The sequence below is a fragment of the Sturnus vulgaris genome, chromosome 3, assembly GCF_052056855.1.
Source record: "Sturnus vulgaris isolate bStuVul1 chromosome 3, bStuVul1.hap1, whole genome shotgun sequence".
Classification (NCBI taxonomy): domain Eukaryota; kingdom Metazoa; phylum Chordata; class Aves; order Passeriformes; family Sturnidae; genus Sturnus; species Sturnus vulgaris.
In genome coordinates this window covers 69,274,588-69,299,308 of record NC_142245.1, presented here as the reverse complement: position 1 = coordinate 69,299,308, position 24,721 = coordinate 69,274,588, and the positions used below count along the sequence as shown (strand labels likewise).

General features: G+C 38.5%; 2 protein-coding genes across 3 annotated transcripts; one reads left to right on the top strand and one right to left on the bottom strand.

Moving 5' to 3' along the window:
* The first annotated feature begins 1,001 nt into the window (after positions 1-1,001).
* Positions 1,002-9,414, top strand: CCN6 (cellular communication network factor 6). Its single transcript, XM_014879252.2, has 5 exons — positions 1,002-1,055; positions 4,355-4,628; positions 4,980-5,222; positions 7,662-7,855; positions 8,257-9,414. The coding sequence occupies exons 1-5, from the start codon at positions 1,005-1,007 to the stop codon at positions 8,536-8,538; spliced, it is 1,044 nt and encodes a 347-aa protein (XP_014734738.2). The 5' UTR covers positions 1,002-1,004; the 3' UTR covers positions 8,539-9,414.
* Positions 9,155-23,481, bottom strand: TUBE1 (tubulin epsilon 1). 2 transcript variants are annotated; one of them, XM_014879302.2, is made up of 12 exons: positions 23,400-23,481; positions 23,253-23,326; positions 21,431-21,483; positions 19,309-19,366; positions 18,640-18,755; positions 17,486-17,607; positions 15,994-16,181; positions 15,018-15,193; positions 14,073-14,213; positions 12,451-12,591; positions 11,398-11,572; positions 9,155-10,348 (listed from the first exon to the last, which is right to left on the bottom strand). In XM_014879302.2, the coding sequence occupies exons 1-12, from the start codon at positions 23,422-23,424 to the stop codon at positions 10,190-10,192; spliced, it is 1,428 nt and encodes a 475-aa protein (XP_014734788.2). In that variant the 5' UTR covers positions 23,425-23,481; the 3' UTR covers positions 9,155-10,189. The 2 variants fall into 2 exon arrangements, with proteins under 2 accessions (XP_014734788.2, XP_088018025.1); XM_088161899.1 differs by lacking the exons at positions 21,431-21,483; positions 23,253-23,326; positions 23,400-23,481 and adding an exon at positions 20,412-20,493.
* Positions 23,482-24,721: the final 1,240 nt, after the last annotated feature.

Here is a 24,721-nt window from a genome sequence, read left to right as displayed (position 1 = left end):
GGTGCAGATGTAGCTACAGAGGGCATGTGGTGCTCCAAGTCTGGGAGCCAAACAGAATGGCTTGGACTGGATTTGATTTCCTACTCCCCGTACTGCCTCTGTCCACACATGGCTGCTGTGTGAGTGTGGTCTTTGGCAGCCTCCCCTAGTAACTCTCGGGCTTCAGGGGGTGCCTGAGCAAGGACAAATGCTTAGGAGGAACATTTACCAGAGCACCACCAACACCACTGCTGCAGGGTTAGAGCTTTTATCTTATCCTGGAGACCCTCACTTGTTAGCCTAAAAATCAAACACATCACCTTGATGGTATTAAGGAGGTGGGAATTTGGAGATTTGAACAATCTTGTGCTTAAATGTCGTGACACAGCAATAAGACAAGGTGCATACTTCAGGGAAAAGTACAATATAATTTGGGCTCCCCCATTAGAATTCTATGGAAAGAAACAGTGCAGAATATGTAGCAGCATTCTAGCACTTTATAGCATCTCCTTTCCTCTTTAGAGAATGTACTGACTGTGAATTTTTAAGCAATGTTTTGCCAGGCACAGTACAATAAAATTTTTGAAGAACTCTGCTTCGTCCATCACAAAAAATACATGTATTTGGGGCTCTGCCCTTCAGATTTCAGAAATTCCTGCAATATTGATTTAAAGACAAGTTAAAAATAATACTGCATTTCCAGCAGTAAGATTTTAAGAATCAGATGTCACCCTAACTGACCTCAATTAAGTCTGGCTGGATCAGCTGGATTGGATCAAGCAGGGTGTGAAAATCTCTATTCTAGCAGTGGGCAGAGAAAAGAAGACCAGTTGGAAATTTCAGTTTGAAGCTGGTTCAGTATGAAGAGCAGAATTTCAAGTGTGAATGCATGTATGTGTTCGTGCATGTGCTGGGGAAAGCAGGGTTGGCAAGGGAGACAGAGGAGAGCTTTGTGTTCAGTGCTTCCTCTGACACAGCTCAGCCCGTTCCCTATCTCTCAGTTTCACTTCTGAAAGTGCAGGAACATGCGGTGGCTCCTTGTTCCCACCATCTTCATCATCCCTTATACGCAACAGGTAAGTTCATTAAAAAGAAGAAAAAGATTTCCCCCTTCCTCACCTTGTCCCGGTTAAAAGCTTTTATTTGCTTTATGATGAATTAAATTTCAGAGAAGTAAATTCCTCATAAAGAATCAGGAGCCATTCCCTACTCCTGAGTAAATTTCATTTATAGCTTATTTACTGTATCAGTCATGTTTTGGTAATTTTTTTTCTCTCTGTACATTAATATGACTTGGTGGGAAGAAAAAAGTATTTGTGAATCTTAAATTGTCACTGACCTTGCCTTATTTTTTTATTTTTTTAAAGTAGAAGCACAAATGACTATCTGATGCAGTAAGAAAGCAAACATCTTATCCATGCTCATATTCCATATGTATATGTATACATGTGCTTGCAAATATATATATACACACAGCAGTCTGAGTCCAGTCAGGCTAGTCTTACAAATGAGAAAGGCACCCGGGCTGTGTTATACTTTATCTCTTATGAGACAATTTTAAATTCTAGCTTTTTTTGAAGGTATTTGTGTCAAAGGCTAGTTTCATTATTTATTTATCTAATTTTGAAAATCCATTTTACATGTACACAGTGTATTTTTCCTTTACAATCAAGATGGATGTCAACAGAATTTTCAAATGGCTGTCTCATTCCGCTTTCTGCATATTTAAAGCCAGACTAAGATAACCAAACGTTAGTGATAATACATTGCCTATTTTGTTATTTGCTTATGTATGCCACACTGACCTTGTTCAATCTTTAAAACACAGGAAAACAAACAAGACATGAAGGGTTCTTACACAATGGTCTCATTTTCTGATCTGCCCATAGGATCAGGAAAAGTATGCAAGGGGCTTGTGTGATGTGAATAGCTTTGGTATAGAAACCTGGGGAAGCACAAATTAGAAAAACATTTGACCTGTAAACTGTACAAGCGAACTTTACATTTTCATTGTAACTTAACAGATATGTGAAGATGTCTCATGGAAACCGAAGTTCTCAGTAATTCCACAGTAAAAACTGTCAGCTATTTGCCTAATGGTATTTTTCTTACTTTGTAAGAACTTCTTAGTCTCATACCTTTCAGCTGACATCTTTCCCTACAACAGCAGAGAAAACTCCCCTAAGTAGCAGTCTGTAGGTTTAAAGCATGTTTCAATTTGTAATACAAATTAAATATATTGGTTGAAGCACATAAGATTACTTCCTGCTACACATACTCATTTTGAAACATGATATCTGATTCAAACCACATAACCTCATATTGTTGGCATATGAACAAATTTCTGATGATAATAATAATAATGCTCTACTTTTAAAGAAAAAAGCAGCAAGGAACTGTTTCCTAAAGCAAGCATCTTGCCTTAAACACTGCTAAATGCATAAGAACACTTGTTTGTCTTGTTTCCAGAACAATCCTTTAAGAACCTTTATAGTCCAATGCACACATTCATAAAATTAACATCAGGATTTATAGGAAAGACTTAGCTGCCTTAAAAAGTATAGTTGAGTTAGTTGTTTCTGTATTATTGCTGCATTTAGTTAAAAAGGATTAAAAGAAATATTTTAACAAATGACACATTTATGAAACTATCTTCTTCATACAGCATGGAATACCACATGACATTGTTTAACATCCATTTACTATATGAATTGCTTATATAAATTAGTATCTAGCTTAAAAATCATTCAGCCAAAGGAACTTGAAAGCTACTACTTTGGAGCTTCATTAGTATCTGCAGATTAAGATATCATAAGAATAGTTGTAAATGACCATGAAAAATGGAAATTAGGGGTAGAAAAAAGGCTTTTAAGAGGTCATTTACTACTGCACTCAATTAAGCCAGCTCAATTATGCTGCAAGAGCTTTCCTGGGCTATGGCATATGAAATGCTGAATACTGCAGATACTTGCAGTTTGAAAATTGAGCAGCGAGGAACCCCAGCTGAATGGAATCCCACCCTTTCCCTCAGCATCTCTGCTGGAGGTGATTTCTACACCAGTAGAGCCTTGCAGTTTGGAGGAACAGACAGAAACTTACAGGCTGGGCTTCACATACCCGGAAAAAAAAATAAGGATAGATGTTTTGGGTTTTTTTCTGCAAGCTTGATGGTGATACTGGCACCTGATGAGGGGCTGGGTCTTCTTTCCCTTTTGCTCTTTTGGCAGTCAGAGCTGTGTGACAAGAGTGGCTCCCAGGCCCCATGCTGTAGAGTGGCCAAATGCTGTGCATGCCCCCTCTTAACTACAAAACCAGTCATCCATGGAGAATAACTATACCATGATCTGCATTTCTGCTGAAATCAGCAGCATAAAAACGCTGAGATCTAAATGCTAAGATCTAAACTGCTAAGTTTTGGTTGCAGTTCTTAAAAAATGCAGATAGACTATATAGACAAATAGATCCTTTCACACTGTGCTAACTTACTGTGTCCCCATGCTTCAGAAAAATAAGCTCATCAAGAATTAGTTCGGGCTTCCTTTACTTAAAAAAAAAGAAAAATAAAAGTTAAAAAAAAAAGAAAATTCTTCTGTCATAAATTCTGAGACAGAATGTGTAAAACAGTAAATTCTGGCTAGATCTTGACTTCCTATTGCTGATACAAATCTCTTTAATGAGATCTGTCTTTGCTCCATAAGCCCTGGATTCAATGGAAGCTTAGTCATGCAAATAAATACACTCTTAGAAAGTGACCTATTAAATTCAGTACAGCTACGAGCCTCCCTTATTAGGACTAATTTTTTGCATCTAACACAAGACCATTTGTAGATATTACAGTGCTCTTTCCCAAGCATCTACTCAAATTTTGGAGCAAAAATAAGATTCAAAAGAGGTTCCCTATTTTAAAAGGGTCTTGCCATCAGAACTGGCACACGGGACTGTGCCTGGCTATAAAACAATGTAAGGAACCAAATGCTAATTAATTTGATAGAGAATCAAAAGCTAATTAATTTGACAGAAGGATTCTAGGAAGAAATACTTACAATAAAACCACAATCAACTTTAAAATACTTATTTTTAAACTTATTTTCAGCTTTGTTCTATAGAAGGTAAAGGGAAGACCAGAGAATTGTGTTTTGTACAACCAGGAGACCAGGCTCACTGTGGAACATCTCAGTGCATGATACTGACTGATGAAAGTGGTGCTCTGCTCTCTACCTAATCCTCACAGCCTCTCTCACCTTTTGATCTTGTGAAATAAGAAATGTTGCATATCTTCATGTAACTTGTCAGTTTCTTCCATCTTGACTTCATTTTATGGTATTCTAGCTACACATAATGCATTCAGTGCTCAAAACAGCCCACCATGTGTAAGTTTTTCCACAGCCCACCAGAGCAGCCTGGAGACAAACCTACAGAAACTGGTGAAGTCCAGCGCAAGGAAGTTTGCCGCTGGCCATGCCGATGCCCGCCGGTGCCAGCCTGCACCCCTGGGGTCAGCCTGGTGAAGGATGGCTGTGGCTGCTGTAAGGTCTGTGCCAAGCAGGCAGGAGAGCCCTGCAATGAAGCAGATGTCTGTGATCCCCACAAAGGGCTCTACTGCGACTACTCAGGAGACGAGCCTAGGTATGAAACAGGCGTGTGTGCATGTAAGTTGTTCTTTCACGTTCCCTTCTTGAAATCCAAGAGGGTGGGGACCACCAGGTGAATGGTTTTGGAGGAAAAATCTGCTTGCAGATGCTGCACAGCTCTGTGCTAAAGAATTTATGTGAATTTAGTCCTCCAACTGCTCAGTCAGAGAATCTGAAAGTAGGGACTGTATTTAAACTCACCTGCATTAGTGGAACCAGTGCATTGTGCATAAGCCTGTTATTGGCAGACAGGCTGATGTCTGATTTACAGAGCTGTGGATGTCGTAAAGATTGACCACATTTTAGCATTCTGTTTAGCAAGACTCATGTGCTTGTCCCGTGTTAGTAACTGCTGTTCACCATTTTCAGATCTGGTAGCTGTAGGATGTGAGCTCAATGGAGTTTATTATGCCAACGGGCAGACCTTTCAGCCTAACCAGCTTTATAAGTGCCTGTGTGTCAGTGGTACAATCGGATGTACCCCTGTTTTCACACCAAGATTAGCAGGAAGTCCCTGCACCAGGGTCCCAGGCACAAAGAAACCAGGACAATCCATCTGTGGCCTGGGACAGCACAAGCAACTTCAATCAACCAACTACAGACTGATGTCAGGTGAGCCTGGCTACACTGGTAAACTTTTCTGTACATGAGCTTTTCTGCATTTAGTGTCCCTGGCTCCAGCAGCCAGGCAGGCAGCGCACTGGCACTTGCCCAGTTCTTGCTCAAGGCCCTTGCCAGGGTGACTGTTGTGTCCCACTTACCCCTCTTATTCTCAGGTCACAGATTCATTTCTCTAATGAATGTGAAAAGCAAAAAGGCTTTTGGCTTCTGTCACCAGGGAATTGGCCAAAGCATCTTTCTGCAGAGCTTTGCTACTCATTGGATCAGCCCAATTAGGGATGCTGCTGGACAGCCATTTTGCAGCCTGGGAACTGCCCCACTTTTTCCTGCTTTGTGGTGTTAGGCAGTCTTGGTTTTCACATCCATACATTAACAGAATGCAGGTCTCTTCCTTCAACAGAAAGTAGAAAATTATAAGAATTGCCTTAGTGGCTTTCCTGCATTCACAAATTTTAGGTCACTGCAAGAACAACACTTCCCCCCCACTTCATTCATTCTGATCAAAAGCATTCATAAGCTTGTCCATGCAACTCTGCCTGGGTCAATGGACTGACCCTTTAACTCCATTCTTGCTCTGCTGCTAACACAAGTTCTCTTTTTCACTCTAAGGAAGCACCATTGCCAGAAGCAGCTATGCCAGCCCTTCCCTGGCCACAGCTGCTTATGCTTGTGCCATCTCCTTCCCTGTGCATGTGCAACTTTCCATGGTGAAAGTCATCTTCGTTACAGCTAATGCAGGTACAAGAAAGCAGAGCAATTTATTTGGTGGCAGATTGAATCACCATCATGGATCAATAAAATAAAACTAAGAGGATGCTTATCAGAAAAAACTTTATCAAAGGCTCCTGAGTAGATGCACATCAATCAATCTCCAGGTAAACAGACGTGCTTACAAAATCTGAAATCCAGTTTGGACAACTTCTCACATGTAAGCAGTGGTCATGCAATTAAGCCAAAACAAAAATGTTCATCTTCACTTCAAAATTATGTTACAATACCTATATCGAGTATCAAAGCCTTTTAACAAAAATACATTCAATGCTGTTGTATAAACATATAATCAGTAAAGCAAGTGACTTCAAGTAAAGAGAGATTTAACTTCTAGAGAACTTTGCTAATATGGTTGAAGAGAGACCACAATGCATTGAAAACAATGGCAACCAAACCACATGAGCCTCTGAAATACATCTCACCACAAACCCAATTAATGTATTTCAGATATATGGAGAACAGCATTAAGCCATTTACTTTGTAGTCCTTCAGAGGATCCAAAAGCGAAAGTCCAAGCTTCAGTAACTCCTTCACTGACTGCAACAGGACATAATTTATTCTGGAATTTGGATCAGCTGCACACCATAGCCTTGAAAGCAGACACCCAGCTGCAAAAGCACACTTTCTATTGGGTTTGGTTCAGGGACCCAACACCTTCTCCCTGTGGTGGCTTTACATGCTGTAGGATGCTGTTCTTTGGGAATCTTCTGAAGAAAAACACCTTGAAAATATTTTTCAAGTAAAGTCTTCCCTCTCCCATTTCCCAGTCCAGCAGAAGTATCTTGTCAACTTGTCCATGAATTCCATGGGTGGCTCAATGGGCTAATATGTATTTTGAAAGGTCCCTTTTCTGTTAGAGTGGATAGAAACTGCTAAGTTTCATTTTACTCCTCTTGCTTTGTTTTCTGGCTTTCTATTTCAATTTGATTTACCTAATTCAGATACACAGAGATGTAACTAGGTCATACTTTAAAAAATGTACCAAGTGTAAAAAACCATTTAACTTCCTTTTATTTGTTGCAGATCTGTGACAGGCTTTTAAACTGCTTGCTTCAATGAGATCTTTAAATTGCTGTCTACTTTCCAAGTAGACAGCAGTTCTGGTAATTCCAGGTAATTCTGCCTGTGCTCATATATAAAGGCAGAGACTACAAATAGTTTTTTTGTAGAACTTTTCCATTGCAATTTTGTTTCTTTTTTAAAGTACGCTCCACCTAATCCAGCCCTCAGGTTTTTTAGTGGTATCTAAAAGTGATTGGATAATTTCATTCCTCAATACAAAACCTGAAGTCTTATCGATATCTACAAAGACACAAATATTAATGTTCTCAGCAGTCTTTACAAACTATGCTCAGCCTAAAGTAAAAGAAATATCTGGACATTTCATAAAAATTCCACAATTAACTCTTTTCACTCATTTCCATCACATGAAACTTGAAGGTCATATAATACATGCAATTTCATAGTCCTTGCTAGGATCTGAGTATCCAGTATCAGCAAAGTTTAACTGCAGCTCAGCTGAATTTTGCATAAATGTTATTTATGTCTCATTTTTAGGTTTACCTACAGAAGTATCTTCATGAACAGAAATCAAATTCTTATCCTTGTATTTTCAATTCATCCTTTTGGGGCTGCATAAATAAAATATTGCTGTCTTAGCTTACAGAAGCTTACCACTAGTTTTGAAGAAAAAGTGCCTCATACAGGCAACTCCCTGGACACCCTGTTCCAGGACCTGTGGCATAGGCATGTCCAGCAGAGTGACCAACGACAACAGAAAATGTGAAATGAAAAAAGAAAAGAGATTATGCTTCATCCAGCCTTGTCTGACCAATATGCTGAAGAAAATAAAGGTATTTTCTAGCATAAAATTAATTCCTAACAGAAAATTAAAATATTGGAACTAATGGAAAAACGGCTTTATTATCAAGTACTAATACACATCTACTTCTTTCTTTTTTATGGGGTTTAAAATAACTCTTCTGTTTTCTACCATTAATGTTCATGTTTCATTAGCAAACTACAGATGTGCAATTTCAAACAAAAGAATGTAATGTCCTGAAATATAAGTGCTGCTAATGCTGTCCTGATGCACAATCACTTCAAAAATATTTTCTATTTGTTGGCTGACAAAGGAAAAATCAAGCAGCTTTCAGATTGAGTAACTTTCAAGATATTTCTAAGTAAATGTCACAACTTTTTCTTGCATGATCTGCTTTTAATGTTCAGGGTTTTCTTTGTTTTAATATTAAAGATTCCAAAGGGAAAAACATGTCAACCAACTTTCCAGCTTCCAACAGCAGAGAAGCTAGTTTTTTCGGGATGCTCAACTACTCAAAGATACAAACTAACTTTCTGTGGAGTGTGCTTGGACAAGAGGTGCTGCATTCCTAATAAGTCCAAAATGATCACTGTACAGTTTGAGTGTCCCAACGAAGGCTTCTTCAGATGGAAGATGATGTGGATAACATCGTGTGTGTGTCAGAGGATTTGCAGTGCTCCTGGAGATATATTTTCCCAACTCAAACTCCTATGACAAATTACACCATTGACTATAACACATGGAGTGCAACAGCACATTCACATCCTGAAGAGTCAGCATAACCCCCTGCCACAGCAGTGCTTATAATGAAACTACATACGTGAATATTCCCTCATTTATTAAAGAGCACCTGTAAAATGCCAGATGACATCTTTTAAATGTAACTGTTTTTACATGGGGAGATACATCCTTCTCAAGAATGTATCTAACACCAGCAGTGCTCAAACAAGAACTTCTGGTAACTAAGAAACATAGTAAGAAAGCTTCATACCCCACTGCAACAAGATTTTGCCCACAAAGACAAATAGATACTCTAACCTATTAGGAAAAAAAATTGCCTTGTAATACTTCATCTATCATTCTTCATTCTTAAATTAACCTTTTCTGCTATACATCTATAATAGTAAAACACATCAATGCTGTTTTGAAGCAGAAATCGTCAACTTTAATCTCAGATTGCATTTTCCAACAGATGGTCTTTCTCTAATGTTACGGATAGAAACACTGGATGTGCAAAGGAACATATAAGTAGGCAACTGCAGATAATAGACGCAAGACTTAAGAAATTTGCTATTTTTAGAACAGTTTCTTAAAAAATGCTGTCAACAAATGTTATCACAAAGCTTTATTGAATACTTCTGGGCTTATACATTCAAAATTGCCTTTACTTACATATCCACACCAACTGTGCTAGAAGGACTTCAAATTTCAAGAAATCATTTTATCAATCCATTTTGATCTGTAACAGTTCACTGGCAAGCAACTGCAAACAGCTGTACATTCTATTTTGTGAAAGTTCTTACTGTAATATAAAAAGCTGCTTACCCTGATAATTATAAATATTAAATAATCTATTTTACTTGCATTCTTTCAAGGCTATAAGTGTTTTTCTCCAAATGGTTATTGTAACTTCATCATAAGTGCACAATTCGCTCAGAGGTATTGTGTATTATCTCATTATCAAGTGCAACTCAGCATTCATGAATATGAATCATTAAAAGATTAATTAATATTCCAAGTATAACACTTGAAACAAAATTTATTTTTTGGAATTTTCTGTTATTGCCAATTTTGGTATCATCTAAGAATGCTCTAATACAGCTAAGTACAAAATAGAAGCAGAAATACTAAAATGAGGAACATAGCTTAGAGCATTTTGAAATGTCTACAGCAAAGTGTAAGAAAGTTTCATTAGAGATTTGCTTTTATCTTTGAAAAGACTACATGGGCTTTTCTTCTCTTCGTAGTCGCTTGTTAAAAACTAAATCTAGTAATGGTGATCCTTCTTTGAAGCAAGACCTTCCTTTAGTTTACTGTAAGTTCAAAGACTGAGAAGATAATTATATTTTTGACTGCTACATACAAACTCTCTTCCTTTTCTTCACACCATATGGTGTGTCAATTTACTCCACAGTTAGGATTACTGTCCTTACTGATACCAGCCACAATGAGCTGCCTTCAAATCTTTTTACAGGCAGGGCTCACCACTTAATGACAACTCTTGGGGTAAGGAAGCTGTTGTGCTGGTCCCACTTTGGGATTAAAATAGTCAGGCATGCTGCAAGTCATTCTGGTTAACTGAAGTGGCTGGATGCTTAGGGAAAGTGCTTTTTTGTTGTTGTTTATAAAATCAGTTCTTCCTTCTTTAAAGAGCTATCTTCAGCCTTGAAGGATCTATTCTGGGCCCACCTTTTGTAGCATCCAGTTCATTGTACTCTTCTATTAGGTCAGACAAAGAGTATATAGCTTCTGAAAAACAGCTTTGCTCCATCCCATCTATTTGCAGATAATGGTGAAGGTGAGCCTAAGAGAATAAAAAAAATTCAGTGTTATCCTTTTCTTGGTATTTGATTGCTTTGGCTCAATAAATACCATTTAGCCTGTACTGAAGCAGGGAGTGCAAGCACTGTCAAAACAGCACTTAAGAGACTTACATCATGACAACCCTTGTTTAAACACTTGGCAACTTTGGCAACAATCCCCCAATGAATCACAGTCAAGATTACTGACTTCTTAAACACCCATCTTTTTATATTGCCTTCTTGGGTACACCTGGAGATTGGGTTTACATGGCAGGATTTTGGCAGCAGGTGGAGTGCAGGGCTGCAGGGGTGGCTTTTGTGAGAAGGTAACAGGAGCTACCTCCATGCTGAACAGAACCATCCCAGCCAGCTCCAGTACGGACCTGCCACTGGCCACAGCTGAGCCCATTAGTGATGCTGGTAATGCCTCTGTGACAACATATTTATCGAGGGGTAAAATGCTGCACAACAGCTGTGAGATAGAAGACTCAAAATATGAGAGAAACAGCCCTGCAGACACTCAGATCAGCGAAGAAGGAATAGAAGTGGAATTCTGAGGCTGGAAAGAAGGCAGTGGAGTGGGGGTGAAGGTGTTTTCAGTTTTGTTTTTATTTCTTTCCATCCTACTCTGCTATTATTGGCAATAAATTAATTTTTCAAATGCCAGGTCTGTTTAGCCCACAATAACTGGTGGGTGTTCTCTCTGTCTTTCTTTTGACCCACGAGTTTTTCACTGTACTTTTCTCCTGTCCTGCTGAGGAAGTAAAGTGAGAGAAAGCTTGGTGGACTCCAAGGTTTAGATTAGATACTAGGAAGAAATTCTTTACTGTGCACTGGAACAGGCTACCCAGAGAACCTGTGGATGGTCCATGCCTGGAAGTGTTCTTGGCCAGGTTGGATGGGGCTTTAAGCCACCTGGTCACACAAATAAAACCCTTGGGCTATTAATTATAAACATATATTGTCCCTTTGCAACACTAAGATCTGTGTTTCAATAATGCAAGATGCTGATGATTAGTAACTATGGATGTTATAATGATAAGAGCTGCACCTTTTTCTTGTAGAGCTTCATAAATCTGTCTTTGAGTTCAATGAAAGTTGGTTTTACACAGGTGTTGTTTGCTAAAGCCAGAAGGGAATGGGAATGTCCCACAGGAGGTACTGAACACAAACCAGTTTTCCAGCCCTCTTGATTCCAGGAGACAAAGTGAAGAGAAGGCTTCAACCTGTGATACAAAAATGTAGTTATCTAAGGAATATAAAGAGCACAAAGGCTAACTACTAACATTTTCAATTAACAATTTGAAAAGGTTAACATTTAAGCACTCAGGATTAAGGAGAACAGTTATAACTATCACTGTGAATAAGATATTTTAGAATTCAGACTAAACCACTGTCTCCATGTTAAATTTAAATTGCAAACATCAATTGTTTTTTGTTAATTTAATGCACTGGGATTTGAAAAGTAGAGTCACAAATACCTGCTTCTATAAAAGGGACTGCAAGCACTCTGAGATTTAGCAAAGGGGCAGATTAATACTGTGTGGGTGCAATCAGTCTACCTGTAGTTTTGAAAGAAGTAAAATACTTTAGAATCCCAGAAATTTTCCCCATGCACCCATGTCTGCCCATAAATTCCGTTTTACCTGCCTTTCCTGTTACATGTACGTAGTTCAATAGTGTCCCAGGTAGAAAACGGGTGCTAACAACACAGAGTTGTTGAAATAAAAATGATTCCTTACCTACATGAAAGTAACCATGGAAAGAGAAGGGCTTTCTGTTCAGCAGAAACAAACTTCTACTACAGAACTCATTACTCCAACATCCTTTCTGTTGGGAGACCCCTGGAAGGCTGGGCTTTGGTTTTTTTTTGCAAGTTGAAGAAAGAGAGGAGTAGCACTTCTCTTTATTTGGAAATCCAGGAATAATATCACTTATTTTCACTCATTATATAATTATGTTTTCTCCCCTTCTAACACTAAGAGAAGGAGGTTGGAGTAAACTGATTTGGTATTGAAACTGTTCAAATGAAAAGCTGGAATGCTCCGGACATCTGCCAGTTTCTGTAACAAATCCCATGACTACTCTGTGCGGTATTACAAACCTTTCAATGTTTCTGCGAAGGTCTGAAACCTGTACATTTCCTCGAACAAGAAGTGCACAGGCCAGGTAGAGGCTGTGCTTTGGATCGGCTTGAATTAGTTGATGATCTCTGCTAAAAGCATCTGAGAACATCTGATCTAACCTGGGTGAAAAGAAAACAGTTATCTTCTTTTACTAAAGTGGGATACAAAAGTTCTTCAGAATGTCCACCTTCAGGATTTTAAAGTTCATAAAATTCTGGATAAAGGTACATTTAACCCAGGACTATAAATTATAGGAAAGATTCAAACCTTTATATGTACATATAGCATTAGAAGTTTTTAAAAACACACTGGATCCATTTTTTCCTCATCCTCAAGTTACAAGCCACTGTTGAGTCAGAGAAGTTGCCTTTATAAAGGCAATTTGAGGCCAATGGTTACAAAGTCTTAAAATTATGTAAAAGAATTTAACTACTTGGGGTTCTGGTTATGTGGCAATTTGAGTGGACAATCTCACTGGGAAGGATCTGACAAGGAATATCAAAGTGCTGCTGACCCTTACAGAACTGATTATCTGCCTGTTAGACTTCATTATTTAAAAGGATCAATGAGTCATAGAACTGTATTAATTTTGATTAATGATTTGGGAAAAGACAGGCTATACATACTTGTCTAGTCTACTTATTCTAATTTTATTACACATGACTGCTTTAAAAGATGACAATGCAGATTATATTCTTTCTCTCTTCACTTCCTTAACCAAGTTTCACTGTACTGTGGGATACCAAAGAAGGTGTTCTGTGGACCCACAACATCTAAGCCATTTTTTCAGTTTGTTCCAAACGCTGTATATTTATAATCTCCATTTATTTTTTCTTATATCACCTCTGCCACAATCTGCCTATTATAAAAAAAAAAAGGAGACAAAAATATTACTATTCCCACTTCATTCTGAAACATCTTTGGCTGACCATCTCCACATAGTCTGCTACCTTCCCCCCTAGCCCTGTACTCTCTCCTCAGGTTATGTTTTCAACAGATCTGACTGCCACAACTTGTTATTGGAAAATAAGTGTGGTCCTGCCCTCTACTTCACTTTGCATACTTCCATCACTTACCCTTAGCTGTCTCTATCACTATTTGGGCCTCTCACTGATTGAACATAATCCACCAAAAGCAGCAAAATCTATTTAACTGGTAATTTTTCTGCTGTGGCAGAAAAATACAAGAAGATGTTAAAGAGGCTCACTGCACCCACTGTATCTCCAGACTGAAGTAAGATGCCGTCATTTCCCCAAAGAGCCTAGTTAATCCCTTGTTTGTCTTTAGAGTATTTTGTCAGTCAAGTGCAAACTATTACTCAAAAGAACTTGTGGTGTGTGTCCTAAGTAATACATTTTCCCAATAGAAACACTTCCAGCAGAGATTAAAAGGATGTCAAGTTTACTGGCTCAACGATTACAGAGGAAAGGGACAACAGATGTTCCATAAATCAGCAGGATGAATTTGAAAATGTGGCAGACATACAAATTTTAGAACTTCCACCCAGAGTTTTGCTACAGAATGGAACTTTTAAATTAAAACTATGAACAAATCAGAAATTAAGCTTTAGATTTGAAACTCCAATAATATTTTTTCTTACCTTCTAGAAGGAACATTAACATCTGCCAGTGTATACAGAGGAGTCAAGCTTGAAACCAAATAATGAAGTCGAGGAAACGGAACCAAATTCATGCTGATTTCATTAAGATCCATGTTTAGGGAACCTTCAAATCTAGCAGAGCTGAAAAATTAACAAACTGTTATGAAACTGCTACAAACTAAGTAAATCACTTCTATAAGGTAAACTTTCATGAAATCTATTTTTCAGCTGTTCTGTACAATAAAACTGTAAAACAACACAGCATTCAAGCAAGTGTTCAAGTATAATTACAAACTTTCACATCTGGCAGTAACAATGCTATGTCTTATTTACTTATATTTAAAGAACATTAAGAACATTAAAGAACAATAAGTTACCAAGAATGATTCCTTGTTTCCCAATTGTAGTCTTTAGCACTGATTTATTATCATGAACAATATTTAATACCACTTAATACTGGTTAATTAATACCAGCTGGTTAATACCAGTTAATTAATACCACTTTTACTAAACAGCCTATAATAAAACACATGTGACTTAGCATTACCGACAAGCTGTTTAAAAGAAAAACAGACCAGTACTCCAGAAGCATATTTCTTGCAGCAATAGACAGTTTGCAAACAAAAATGATCTGACAATATTTATAAAATTATGCAACTGGCCAAGAAAGGCAAACCTCCATGGGCTCCATTAGGCAATGGAAGACAATATCATTCTGCCTATAAATTCACTTCAGTTTTAAGACTATCATGGCTAAAGCAACACGACTACAATCTGAATACTTTCAAATACTTTAGCATTTAGCAACCAATTCTTAAAATGAGAAGACTCATATCTAATGAAAACCAATTAATATTACTCAAGTTAATGGAGGCCAGCATATTTACAGCACACACCACCTCCAGCAATCCTACTTTGTTACAGAGGAATAACCTGTAACTTTACCTTGTCAGATTCAGCAGCAAGTTGGCTACGATGTTATTCATTGCATCAAATGGCTTCACTTGTAGTGTTTTTGCACTGCCTGCATTTGATGTTACCAAGTTGTTCTGCTTCACAGCTGATCCTAACTTCCCAGAATTGATCATCTGATGAATTTTATTAACTATCTGAAATAGAGACTTTGAGAGGAAAAAAAAAGCACAGTAGTATTGAGTACAGAACTTTGAAATTCAGTAATGCACTTTTTCAGTTCTAATAATCTTGAAAGCTCAGACATTGTAATGTTAGCTTAAAGATTATACATCTAAGTCCAACTTTTGAGCAATTCCAGTTGACTGAAGTGTTTCTAAAAGTCCGTGCCTTACATATCACAAATATATACAGAGCTTGACTCAGAGGTTCAAATTTTATTCAACTACTCAAAATCCTCATGAAAATTTAAAATGCAGTTTTAGATGATAGCACCTGTGAAGCAAAAAATATAGTCCTAACTAAATTACACTTTCTCTTGCTTTTCTCATAAGCCAACAGCAAGACAGCCACTGAAGCTAGATTCAAAAGAGTCGAGCACTTTGCAAGGTCAAGTATATACATGATTCCCATACCATTAATCAGCAGAGTTAAGTTTGTTGGAATCTGGAGAGGTCAGAGGCCCTTGCAGGACCCTACTAATACTATGCACAAATTGATTGCTAAAAGAATAGAAAACACTCTATCTCAATAAATACAAGCTTTTCACTGTTTACCTTGAAATAGACACGAAAAAATTCACTCTATCTTACTTTGAAGGAGCAAAGTAACTTTTTAGTGATACCCATGTTCATTTCAAAAGCTTGCAAGTAACTTAGAAGTTCAATTATTACTTTAAAAAGTGAAATTATGCTTTTGGAGATTTGGTAAGCAAATCAGTACTGAAAAGTAAGAGACACTTCCACTGTTTAATAAAAAAAAATTACAGCAATAGAATATTATTTCTTACTTCATTCTCTATTGGTAGTACACAATCTGCATGTTCATTAAGTTCCTTCATAGCCAGAACACTGTTATATGGAGAAGTAATCACATCATCTTCACCAGATGGATAAACTGAAGTAACAAATCTATATACTTCTGGGAATTCCTCCTCAAGCAAATTTAGTACAAAAGTTCCAAGACCAGATCCTGTCCCTAATTATGAATGAAGACAGAATGAGAGAAGACAGGTTCCCCACATTATCTTAGGCTCTAAGACTCATGTAGGAGACATACCACTTTTCAATTATATATGTTAATGAATATTTTCTGAAGCATTTGGCTGACAGTATTACTACTCAAAGGTAATTAAGGCAGGAAGGTTTTTCCCAGACAGGAAAATAATTAAGTAATAAAATTATTTCCCACAGTATGTCAGTCAGGATGAAGTATACATTCTCAAAAATTTCTGCAAACCATAAAGTCCTATTATGCAACAAACATTTTTCTGACCTAGTATTTCTACTTCTTATTTTCAATTCTTTAATTTGAATTATGAAACACAACATTTGCTTAAAAGTATTGAACTGCCCCAAACAATACTATTTTCCTTTAAGCGTTTTTTAAATGAAATTTTCTCATTCTTCAGTAAAAAAAGAACGGCCCCTTCCCCCCAGCACACAGGCTTTTTTCCTCATTAACACTAAGCACACAGCCCTGAGTTCAAAAGAGAGAACTGAACTGTGGTCTTTTTCTGACTATTCAACTACATTCTAAGTGGCAGACAATTTAATCTATGAACAAGACAGCAGTTTTCACAATAACGGTAACAGTACCTGCAGGGTCTCTGAAATGAAGCAAATGGCCACAAAAAAGGCCCTTGACAAAATCCTTGCTTCACATTTAAAACTATTTTCTGTGCCTTTTCCCACATCATAAACAGTTATAATACATGCTACTCTCATGTTTCTGGGGTAGGAAGGCTTAATGGCAATGCAATAATGACAAAATTGTCACTGCAAAGGATTCTCCCTTTTGGCTTATTAACAAAGTAACTAGATCAGATTCAAGAGAATTATGTAGAAGGAAAACAGAAAAACAACATTTTTCTAAAGTTAAGCAACATTAGAAGTCTCCTTCAAAGCCATTTAGAAAACTCCTTCTCCACAATTAAAACCAACTTGATTATGACAATGCTGTCAGTGTCTAGAGGTCACTGACCCTTCTGATCAGTAATACCTCAGTGTTTGTCTTTGGTACCTGTCTTGATCTACTCACTGCCTCATCTTTAGAATATTAGCTGCATTTTCATTCTGGGTAGCACATTAGAACTCCTCAGTGCTCTAATAAAACAAGTGATAAATAATTACAGGTCCACTTAATTGTACTATGCTAATTTTCTAAATCTGCATTCTGAATGATGCAGATAATTATATTGATTTTCTTTTCGAGATCCATGTATTTTGTTTTTTTTCATCTGTGGGTACTGCAGTCATACTCCCCATAAAAAGATTACTTACCACCTCCCATGGAATGAATTATAAAGAAACACTGTAGACAGTCACAATGTTCAGCAGTTTTTCTCAGCTTTTCCACTATGTTTTCCCGGTACTGACAGCCATATATCTTATGACCTACAGCCCTAAGGACAGGAAAAGTACTTTAAAACTCCCCCCACAAAAATCAACTTTAAGTTTTTATTTTTAACTCCTATGTGACATTTTAGAGTTCAGAGTCCAAAGCTGGATGCAACACCTCATCTGTGAGAGTTTCTAAGTTGTGACTACATACAAGCATATGGGAGTCAGGACATGGCTCTAACTTGGGAGGATGCAAACAGCTCTGAGCTCACAACTTTGGAGTATGCACTTATTATTCTGTACTGAAAAGGAAGTAAACTCTCACAATGGATGATCCAATTGCAGTAATGAAATGAAAGCTACACAGTCCTCAACAATAAAGATATCCCTATCTAATAGGTATACAGATCATCTTTTGAGTGAGGCCTTTTGCAAGTCAACTGCTACTAGTAACAAAAAATCCCCAAACAGCTCATTTTCAACACACTTGTCTGCTAGATGGCAAAGTTGGTAAATGGTAAAGTTATTTTACTCTCCATATTGCACTCTCTTTTGGTATATTTGCTGGTGATCTGCTTTCCAGTCTGCAGTGCACTGAATATTACTAGAACACCTTAAGGTCTCTGTAAAAATTTGGAATACATTACGTTAATCAATTTTTTTCTGAATTTCTCTTTTGGCATTGTACTTTATATGCACAAAGCCAGACTCCGTGGTGCTTAGAAATCAGAAGTGTATTTGTTCATATATCTCATTTCCACAGTAGCTGCACAGTTTCAAACTAGATTATGGCTTCGACTAAGCAATGAAAGCAGCTGAATGCCAAAGAAACAAAAATAAAAAGCATGTTCTTTTATAAAGAAAATCAAAAAAGAAGGAGAAAAAAAGAGAAAAAATGATATATCAGCAGAATTATTCTTCTGTAAGAGCCTTTTCAAAGCCCTCCTCCAGGCAACAGTGACTCCAAGTTTGCTGGTAAAATGCTACAGATCTCCAGGTGCAGAACAACACAGAAAGCAACGGTTGGTTATCATTTCCCCTTTCAAATGCCATCTAATTAGCTGCTAAGAAATGTGTTCTAAAGAGGCTCTCACCAGTTGTTTCCTGAACCAGAAACATCTGTGATAAGCTGCTTGCTATCAAACACGTCCCTCAATGGTCCCTGTAGAATTTCATTTACCACACCCTCCTCCATGTCAATCAACAGTGCCTTTGAAAATGGAAAGAATTTAAATTCAGTCAGTAAGCAAACCACCCTTGAAATAATCACACAAAGAAATATGAAATTATTTACAATACAAAAGGAATTCTGTTTCTACTCTGCTCCAGAGAAACTTTCCTCCCCCAGTTGTTAACTAGGAGACCAACTAGATTCACCTTAGCTGATTTGCTAAGAAGTTGATAGGACTGCATTTCGGATGATGAAATTTTGTTAAAATTCTATAATGTTTTGCCTCACAACTTGGGAATAAAAAAATTAAAACATTTTTATGTTTCAAGTTTCTCTGCTTCTTAATTTTTAAAGTGGCTCAAAGAAACCCAATCCAATAATATCTGCAATAATTTCATTAAAATTCCAATATAAATTACTGAACAAGACTAGCAGCAAACTGTATTACTACATTAATAAAAGTTAATATTAGAAATTTTACTATTCAAAGCAGTATTTAAACCTGTATGCAATTTTAAGAACTTCGTGAGAATTCCCACAGTTGGACATAAATACTCAATGTAAAAAGAGTGACCTTTATAGATTGTCTTACTCGTGCTTTTAAAGTGCAGATTTTTCCTTTGTATATATCAGGACCATTATCACCACTTCTGAAAAAAAAACAGTAACAGAAAAATCTAAGATCAGATTTGTAGCATAAAATAGATACTATAATAAAAATTTATCTCTTATATTTTGTGTTTGGAGGACTATGACAACGCAAACAAACAGAAACACCCTGAACATGCTGCTAAGACCTTATAATTCCTGAAAGTAATACAATTACAGGACATGATCTCAATCAGAATTATCCTAAACTTTACTTCAAGAAGCTGAAAGATAAGCATAAAAGTTTACTCTCATATACAGCCTCTGCTTTGCAGCAATTCTACAAGCATTGCCAAAACTGGAAAGGATTATGTTTTATCAGAACATGATATGTTTATCCACATCAAACAATGGAAAAAAGCTCCCCATGAGCTTTCAGTGGGGGTCGTACAACACTGTACCTGTGCTCGAGGTGAGAAAGCTCTGTAATTGCAACAGCACAGTGCTGTGCTTGACTTACTCTGCTTATTATGATTTACCAGTTCAGAAATCCTGCTGGGCTGACATAGCTAAATCTTACTTCTTTCCCAGGTACTGAGCCAATGTAGGAGACTATAAAATATGTTACAACCAAATGATGAGATACTATGGTCTGGCCAAACTATATTCAGCACAAGGGAAAAAAAAGGCAGGGATATTGGAAGACTGATATTATTTTCTCTTCCATTATTACCTAATCTGGTCTTAGACTATTCCACATTCATTCACAAAACTTCATCTAAAATTCACTATGTTCTGATCCTACCGAGTCCCATCAGGAACAAGGGCAAAAGAGTGCAGGGCTGTACAGGATTACTCAAGAATTTTCCAACTTCTTACTCAAAGATGGTCTCTAGACACTTCTCATTAGGTGAGCAGCTCTCAGCAGCCTCCAATACTCATGTGATTCCTCTAGCCTACACAACACCTGCAAGAGTACACTATAGCACCAGTAAAGCCACCTACAGAATCTCTCTTCGGGGACTAACAAGGGGAAATAAAACCAACCTCAAGACAACATTTCTTTTTCTTACTGTTGGCTTTGTGGTCTTTCATGCCAGATCATACCTTCAATCACTTGGATTCAATTGCTGAAAAAAATTCCCAACATTCCTAGAACCATGGGATGGCTTGAGTTGGAGGGGACCTTAAAGATCATCCAGTTCCAACCCCCCTGCCATGGGCAGGGATACCTTCCTGTAGACCAGGTTGCTCGGAGAGAAAACAGATGTTTCTATTGCAGCCAACCTGTCAATTACAAATTTGGTGGTTTCATCTGGCACATACAGAAACAGACATTTTTTATGATCAAATTTTCTTGATTAAAAAAAAAAAGTATTCTCAGAAATACCCATGTCAATGGGTAATGACAATAATAAATTCCAATATATTTGCAATGTTCTTTCAAAGAGGTTGAATTTGAGACAAAGCAATTTGGATTTCAGTGCTGTTCTACTTAAAGTCACATTGCTGTACTGCAACCTTTTCATAAAATGGAAGGAAACAAAGGTTGGTCAAGTGGTTTTTTATTAATTAAAATGTTAGAGGCTATCCCAAGTACACATTTTCTTCTTGCAAACTACAAGGATTTTTGTAACTGGATAGATAAGAGATAACTGAATGGCTTTAAGGTATGCATTGGTTCACTTGTAAAAAACAATGATAGACACTACTCTGGGTAACAAAATGTCAGATAATTAAGAGTTAAAAAATAGTCAATTTTTTCTGACTATCTTACATGCAATTCCTCTCACAACTCCCCAAGAAATACTGCTCAGTTGGTATTCAGAGGGCACACAATCTGATTGTTATCTGCAGTGGCAAAAACTATCAGATCCTAATTGTCCACATTTGGTACAAATCGAAAGGAAAACAAACCCACACACTTTCAACATATTTAACTACTGAAGTATATATAGATAAAATGGAAATGCAAATATAAGGTTTTGAGGAGAATACAAAAAAGCAAAATCTTTTTCTAGCACAAACTAAATATGACTTAAAGAAAACTATAACTTAGGTTAAAAGAAGATACCACACGTACTGATCTAGCATGTAAACTCACAAACTGCTTGATAACAACTTACCTTGTGTCTACGTTTCTAAAGAAACTGCTTAAGGCTTCATCATACATTCCTTTCTAAAAGGAAACAACACAAAATGATGTGCAATGTCAAAAATTCTCAGTGATTTTTCATGGAGTAATTTAAGTTGGAAGGGACCTCTGAAAGACACCTGTCAAACTTTACCACTTGAAACTGAGTGAATATCTCTGTTGAATCCAGCTAGTTCTAGTCAGCTGTAAAAAGAACATTTCATTGAAACATCAGTTTCTTATTAAAAAAAATTTTCAGCACAAGATTAAGCAACTGTTATAGTTTACTGAAGATCCCAATGCAATTATTAAATTGAAGAGCTGCTCTTCAGCTGACTCAGTTCATCACTGATATAACTCTCAGTTCATCAAGAGCTCCACGCCTGTGATACCGATGCCCACAGAATTCTGGAAAAAGGACACCACAATCACACTGATTCTTGAACTCCTTGCCAAGGGATAGCATGGAAAGTACTGACCCCAACATAAAGCTAAAGAGATCTGACAAGTTTAAGTACCTTAAGTGCTTTATAGTCACAGCAAGAAAAGTGTGTTTTTGTTCAGGGTACTCAGCACATTCCTATGCCCTCCTCATGTTGCTATTTGGGCCAGTAAAACTGTACAGCAAGTCACGGCAGGAGCTAATGTGAAAACACTGGTGGGCTTTGGGGGTGTCCTCTTTTGTTTTATTGCCAGTGGCAAAGTACCAGCACTGAACAGCCATTACCATGTTAGCTGCCTCAGGCCTGCTAATGCCTGGCTGCAGGGAGACACACTGAGCTTTTCAGGGTGGAAATGCTGGAGAAAGCTGACCAGAATTAGTAATCACAGAATATTCCGAGTTGGAAGGGACCCAGAAGGAACATAGAGTCCAACTCTTAGCCCTTCAGAGGACACTCCAAGAGTCACACCATGTGCCTGAATGTGCTGTCCAAATGCTTCTTGAGCTCTGACAGGCTTGGTGCTGAGGAGACGGCTCCAGTGCCCAACCACCCTCTAGGTGAAGAAACCTTTTCTAATACGTAACTTAAATGTTCCCTGACACAACTTCAGGCCATTCCCTCGTGTCCTGTCACTGGTCACGACAGAGGAGAGATCAGTGTCCCTCTTCCCCTCCTGAGAATGTTGCAGACTGCAATGAGATCCTCAGTCTCTTCTCCAGGCTGAACAGACCAAGTCAACAGACCACAAACTGCTCCTTATATGGCTTCACTTCAAGGCCCTTCACTGTCCTCACGGCCCTTCTTTGGATGTTCTCTAACAACTTAATGTGTTTTATTTATACTGCGGCATTCAAAAGTGCCCCCAGCACTGGAGGTGAGGCTGCCCCAGTGCAGAGTAGAGCAGGACAATCTCCTCCCTTGCCTGGCTGGTGTTGCTGTGTTTGACGCCTCCCAGGACACCACTGGCCCTCCTGGCTGCCAGGGCACTGCTGAGTCATGTTCCACTTGCCATCGACCAGGATCCCCAGGTCCCTTTCCAAGGTGCTGCTTTCCAGTGTCTCATTCCCCATGCTGTCCGTACACCTAGGGTTGTTCCATCTCAGGTGCAGGATGCGCCAATCCCCGTTAAACTTCACGCGGCTGATGACTGCCCACCTTCCTATTTAACAACGTGTAAGGTCTCTTACACTTAACCGTACGTTTTGTTTCCATGATTAGTAAAACGGCACAGGAAGCTGGGGGTGGTTGTGCTCACAGAGAAGCGCCCTTAGTTTCCCCAAACAAACAGCGCTCCGCAGACACAGCGGCCAGCGCGGAAGGAAGGCAGCGAGGGCGGCTGGCCCCGGGCCGGCGGGGCAGCGCCGCCCTTACCTTGTTGACGGCGGCGTGTTCCCGCAGCGCCAAGTCCCAGAAGCGGCATCCCACCTGGTTCCCGCACTGTCCCACTGCAAAGGGGAGAGACACGGCTCAGGCAGGGGAAGGGGGCGGCGGGAGATGTGGGCACCACGGCCTCCTTACCCTGCACCACCACCGACTGGGTCATGGCAGCAACGGCGGCGCAGTCCGGGTTCAAAGTCGGCGCCCGGAAGCCGCGCCCCCTGAGTTCCTGCGGTGGAACGTCCCAAGCGTTGCCTCGCAGCGGGCGCTCGCCGCCTGCCCGCCGCGAGTGGGACGTGCCATTATGGAGCGGGGGGGACAGCACGGGGGAGTAGCGAGGTTTTCAGAGCCTGAGGGAGATCTGAGAGCGGCTGCAGGGTCTCGGCTGAGGCCCAGATACCAGGGGCCTGACAAAGACCTAACATAAAGTCTCTGTACGGGAGAACAGAAGTATTTCCATGCACTACAGTTCATTATCCTTTTTGGCTAAAAATGGTGTGATAAAGAAGCGCTTTATTTTCCCCAAATACATAATTCATGGTGTGACATGTGCGAAACGGTATGAAAATACAAACTAAAAATGGAATGAAAAAACGGCCATTTGGAAACGCTGTAATGTACCCTCCCACCAGGCTCGCACATTAAGCTCAGTTTCATACTGTGCATATAATTGTACACAGTGAAAAAACAAGGAGTGTAGAGATGCTGTCCTGGTCCACGGCACAGCTCAGCTGCAAAATCATGGAATCGTTTAGGTTGGAAAAGACCTTTAAGACCATCAAGTCCAACTGTTAATCCAGCACTGCCAAGTCCAGGACTGAAACAGTAAAGAATGCGGGACATGCAAAGCTTGCAGAAAGCTGTCTTGTAACACAGATGGCATTTCTGCTTCCTGCGGGAGGAAAAAAGCACTTCCATGCAACCCAGTCCATTAGGTTTTATGGCTAAAACTTTCCAACAAAATACTCTTTTTTCAAATAGATTACTTGCCATGCTGGTGCACAAAAAATTTGTTAAATACATTTTTTAATCCTTTATTTGTACCTAGACATGACCTGGTATCCTGTACAGATTAATTGTAGATCTACAGGAAAATAAAGTTATTGTAAATGACTATTTTAAAAAAACTTTCCTGGAAAGATTATGTATGTATTGCAGCAAATAAAATATTGTACAATACAATATACGAATGCATTATATACAAGAAATAGATACACAGACTAATTTTGTAAAACTTAATTGAAATCATGTTGTTCTTGAGAAAAAGTACTGAGTGGCCCAAGCTTACTCAAATGTCATGTATGGAATGTGTGAAAAAGACCAATGGCTTTTGTGTTATTGGCATGTTTAGCATGAATAGAATAATACTGCCTCAAGCATGTCTTTTCTATAAACTAATCACCAGTATAAAACTATGTGAATATTAATCAGGAAAGTAGGTAGTAATTTCTCTCTGGACAGAC

Bases quoted from the DNA above. Each gene is read 5' to 3' on its own strand.
- CCN6 (XM_014879252.2), top strand. From the start codon at position 1,005: ATGCGGTGGCTCCTTGTTCCCACCATCTTCATCATCCCTTATACGCAA. The intron at 1,056-4,354 runs GTAAGTTCATTA...ACCATGTGTAAG, and splicing joins TCATCCCTTATACGCAACAG to TTTTTCCACAGCCCACCAGA. The intron at 5,223-7,661 runs GTGAGCCTGGCT...TTGCTGTCTTAG, and splicing joins CAACTACAGACTGATGTCAG to CTTACAGAAGCTTACCACTA.
- TUBE1 (XM_014879302.2), bottom strand. From the start codon at position 23,424: ATGACCCAGTCGGTGGTGGTGCAGG. The intron at 12,592-14,072 runs GTAAGAAAAAAT...CTTTTCACCCAG, and splicing joins GTTAATGTTCCTTCTAGAAG to GTTAGATCAGATGTTCTCAG. The intron at 10,349-11,397 runs GTGCAGCTCTTA...TTATTCTCTTAG, and splicing joins TGAAGCTCTACAAGAAAAAG to GCTCACCTTCACCATTATCT.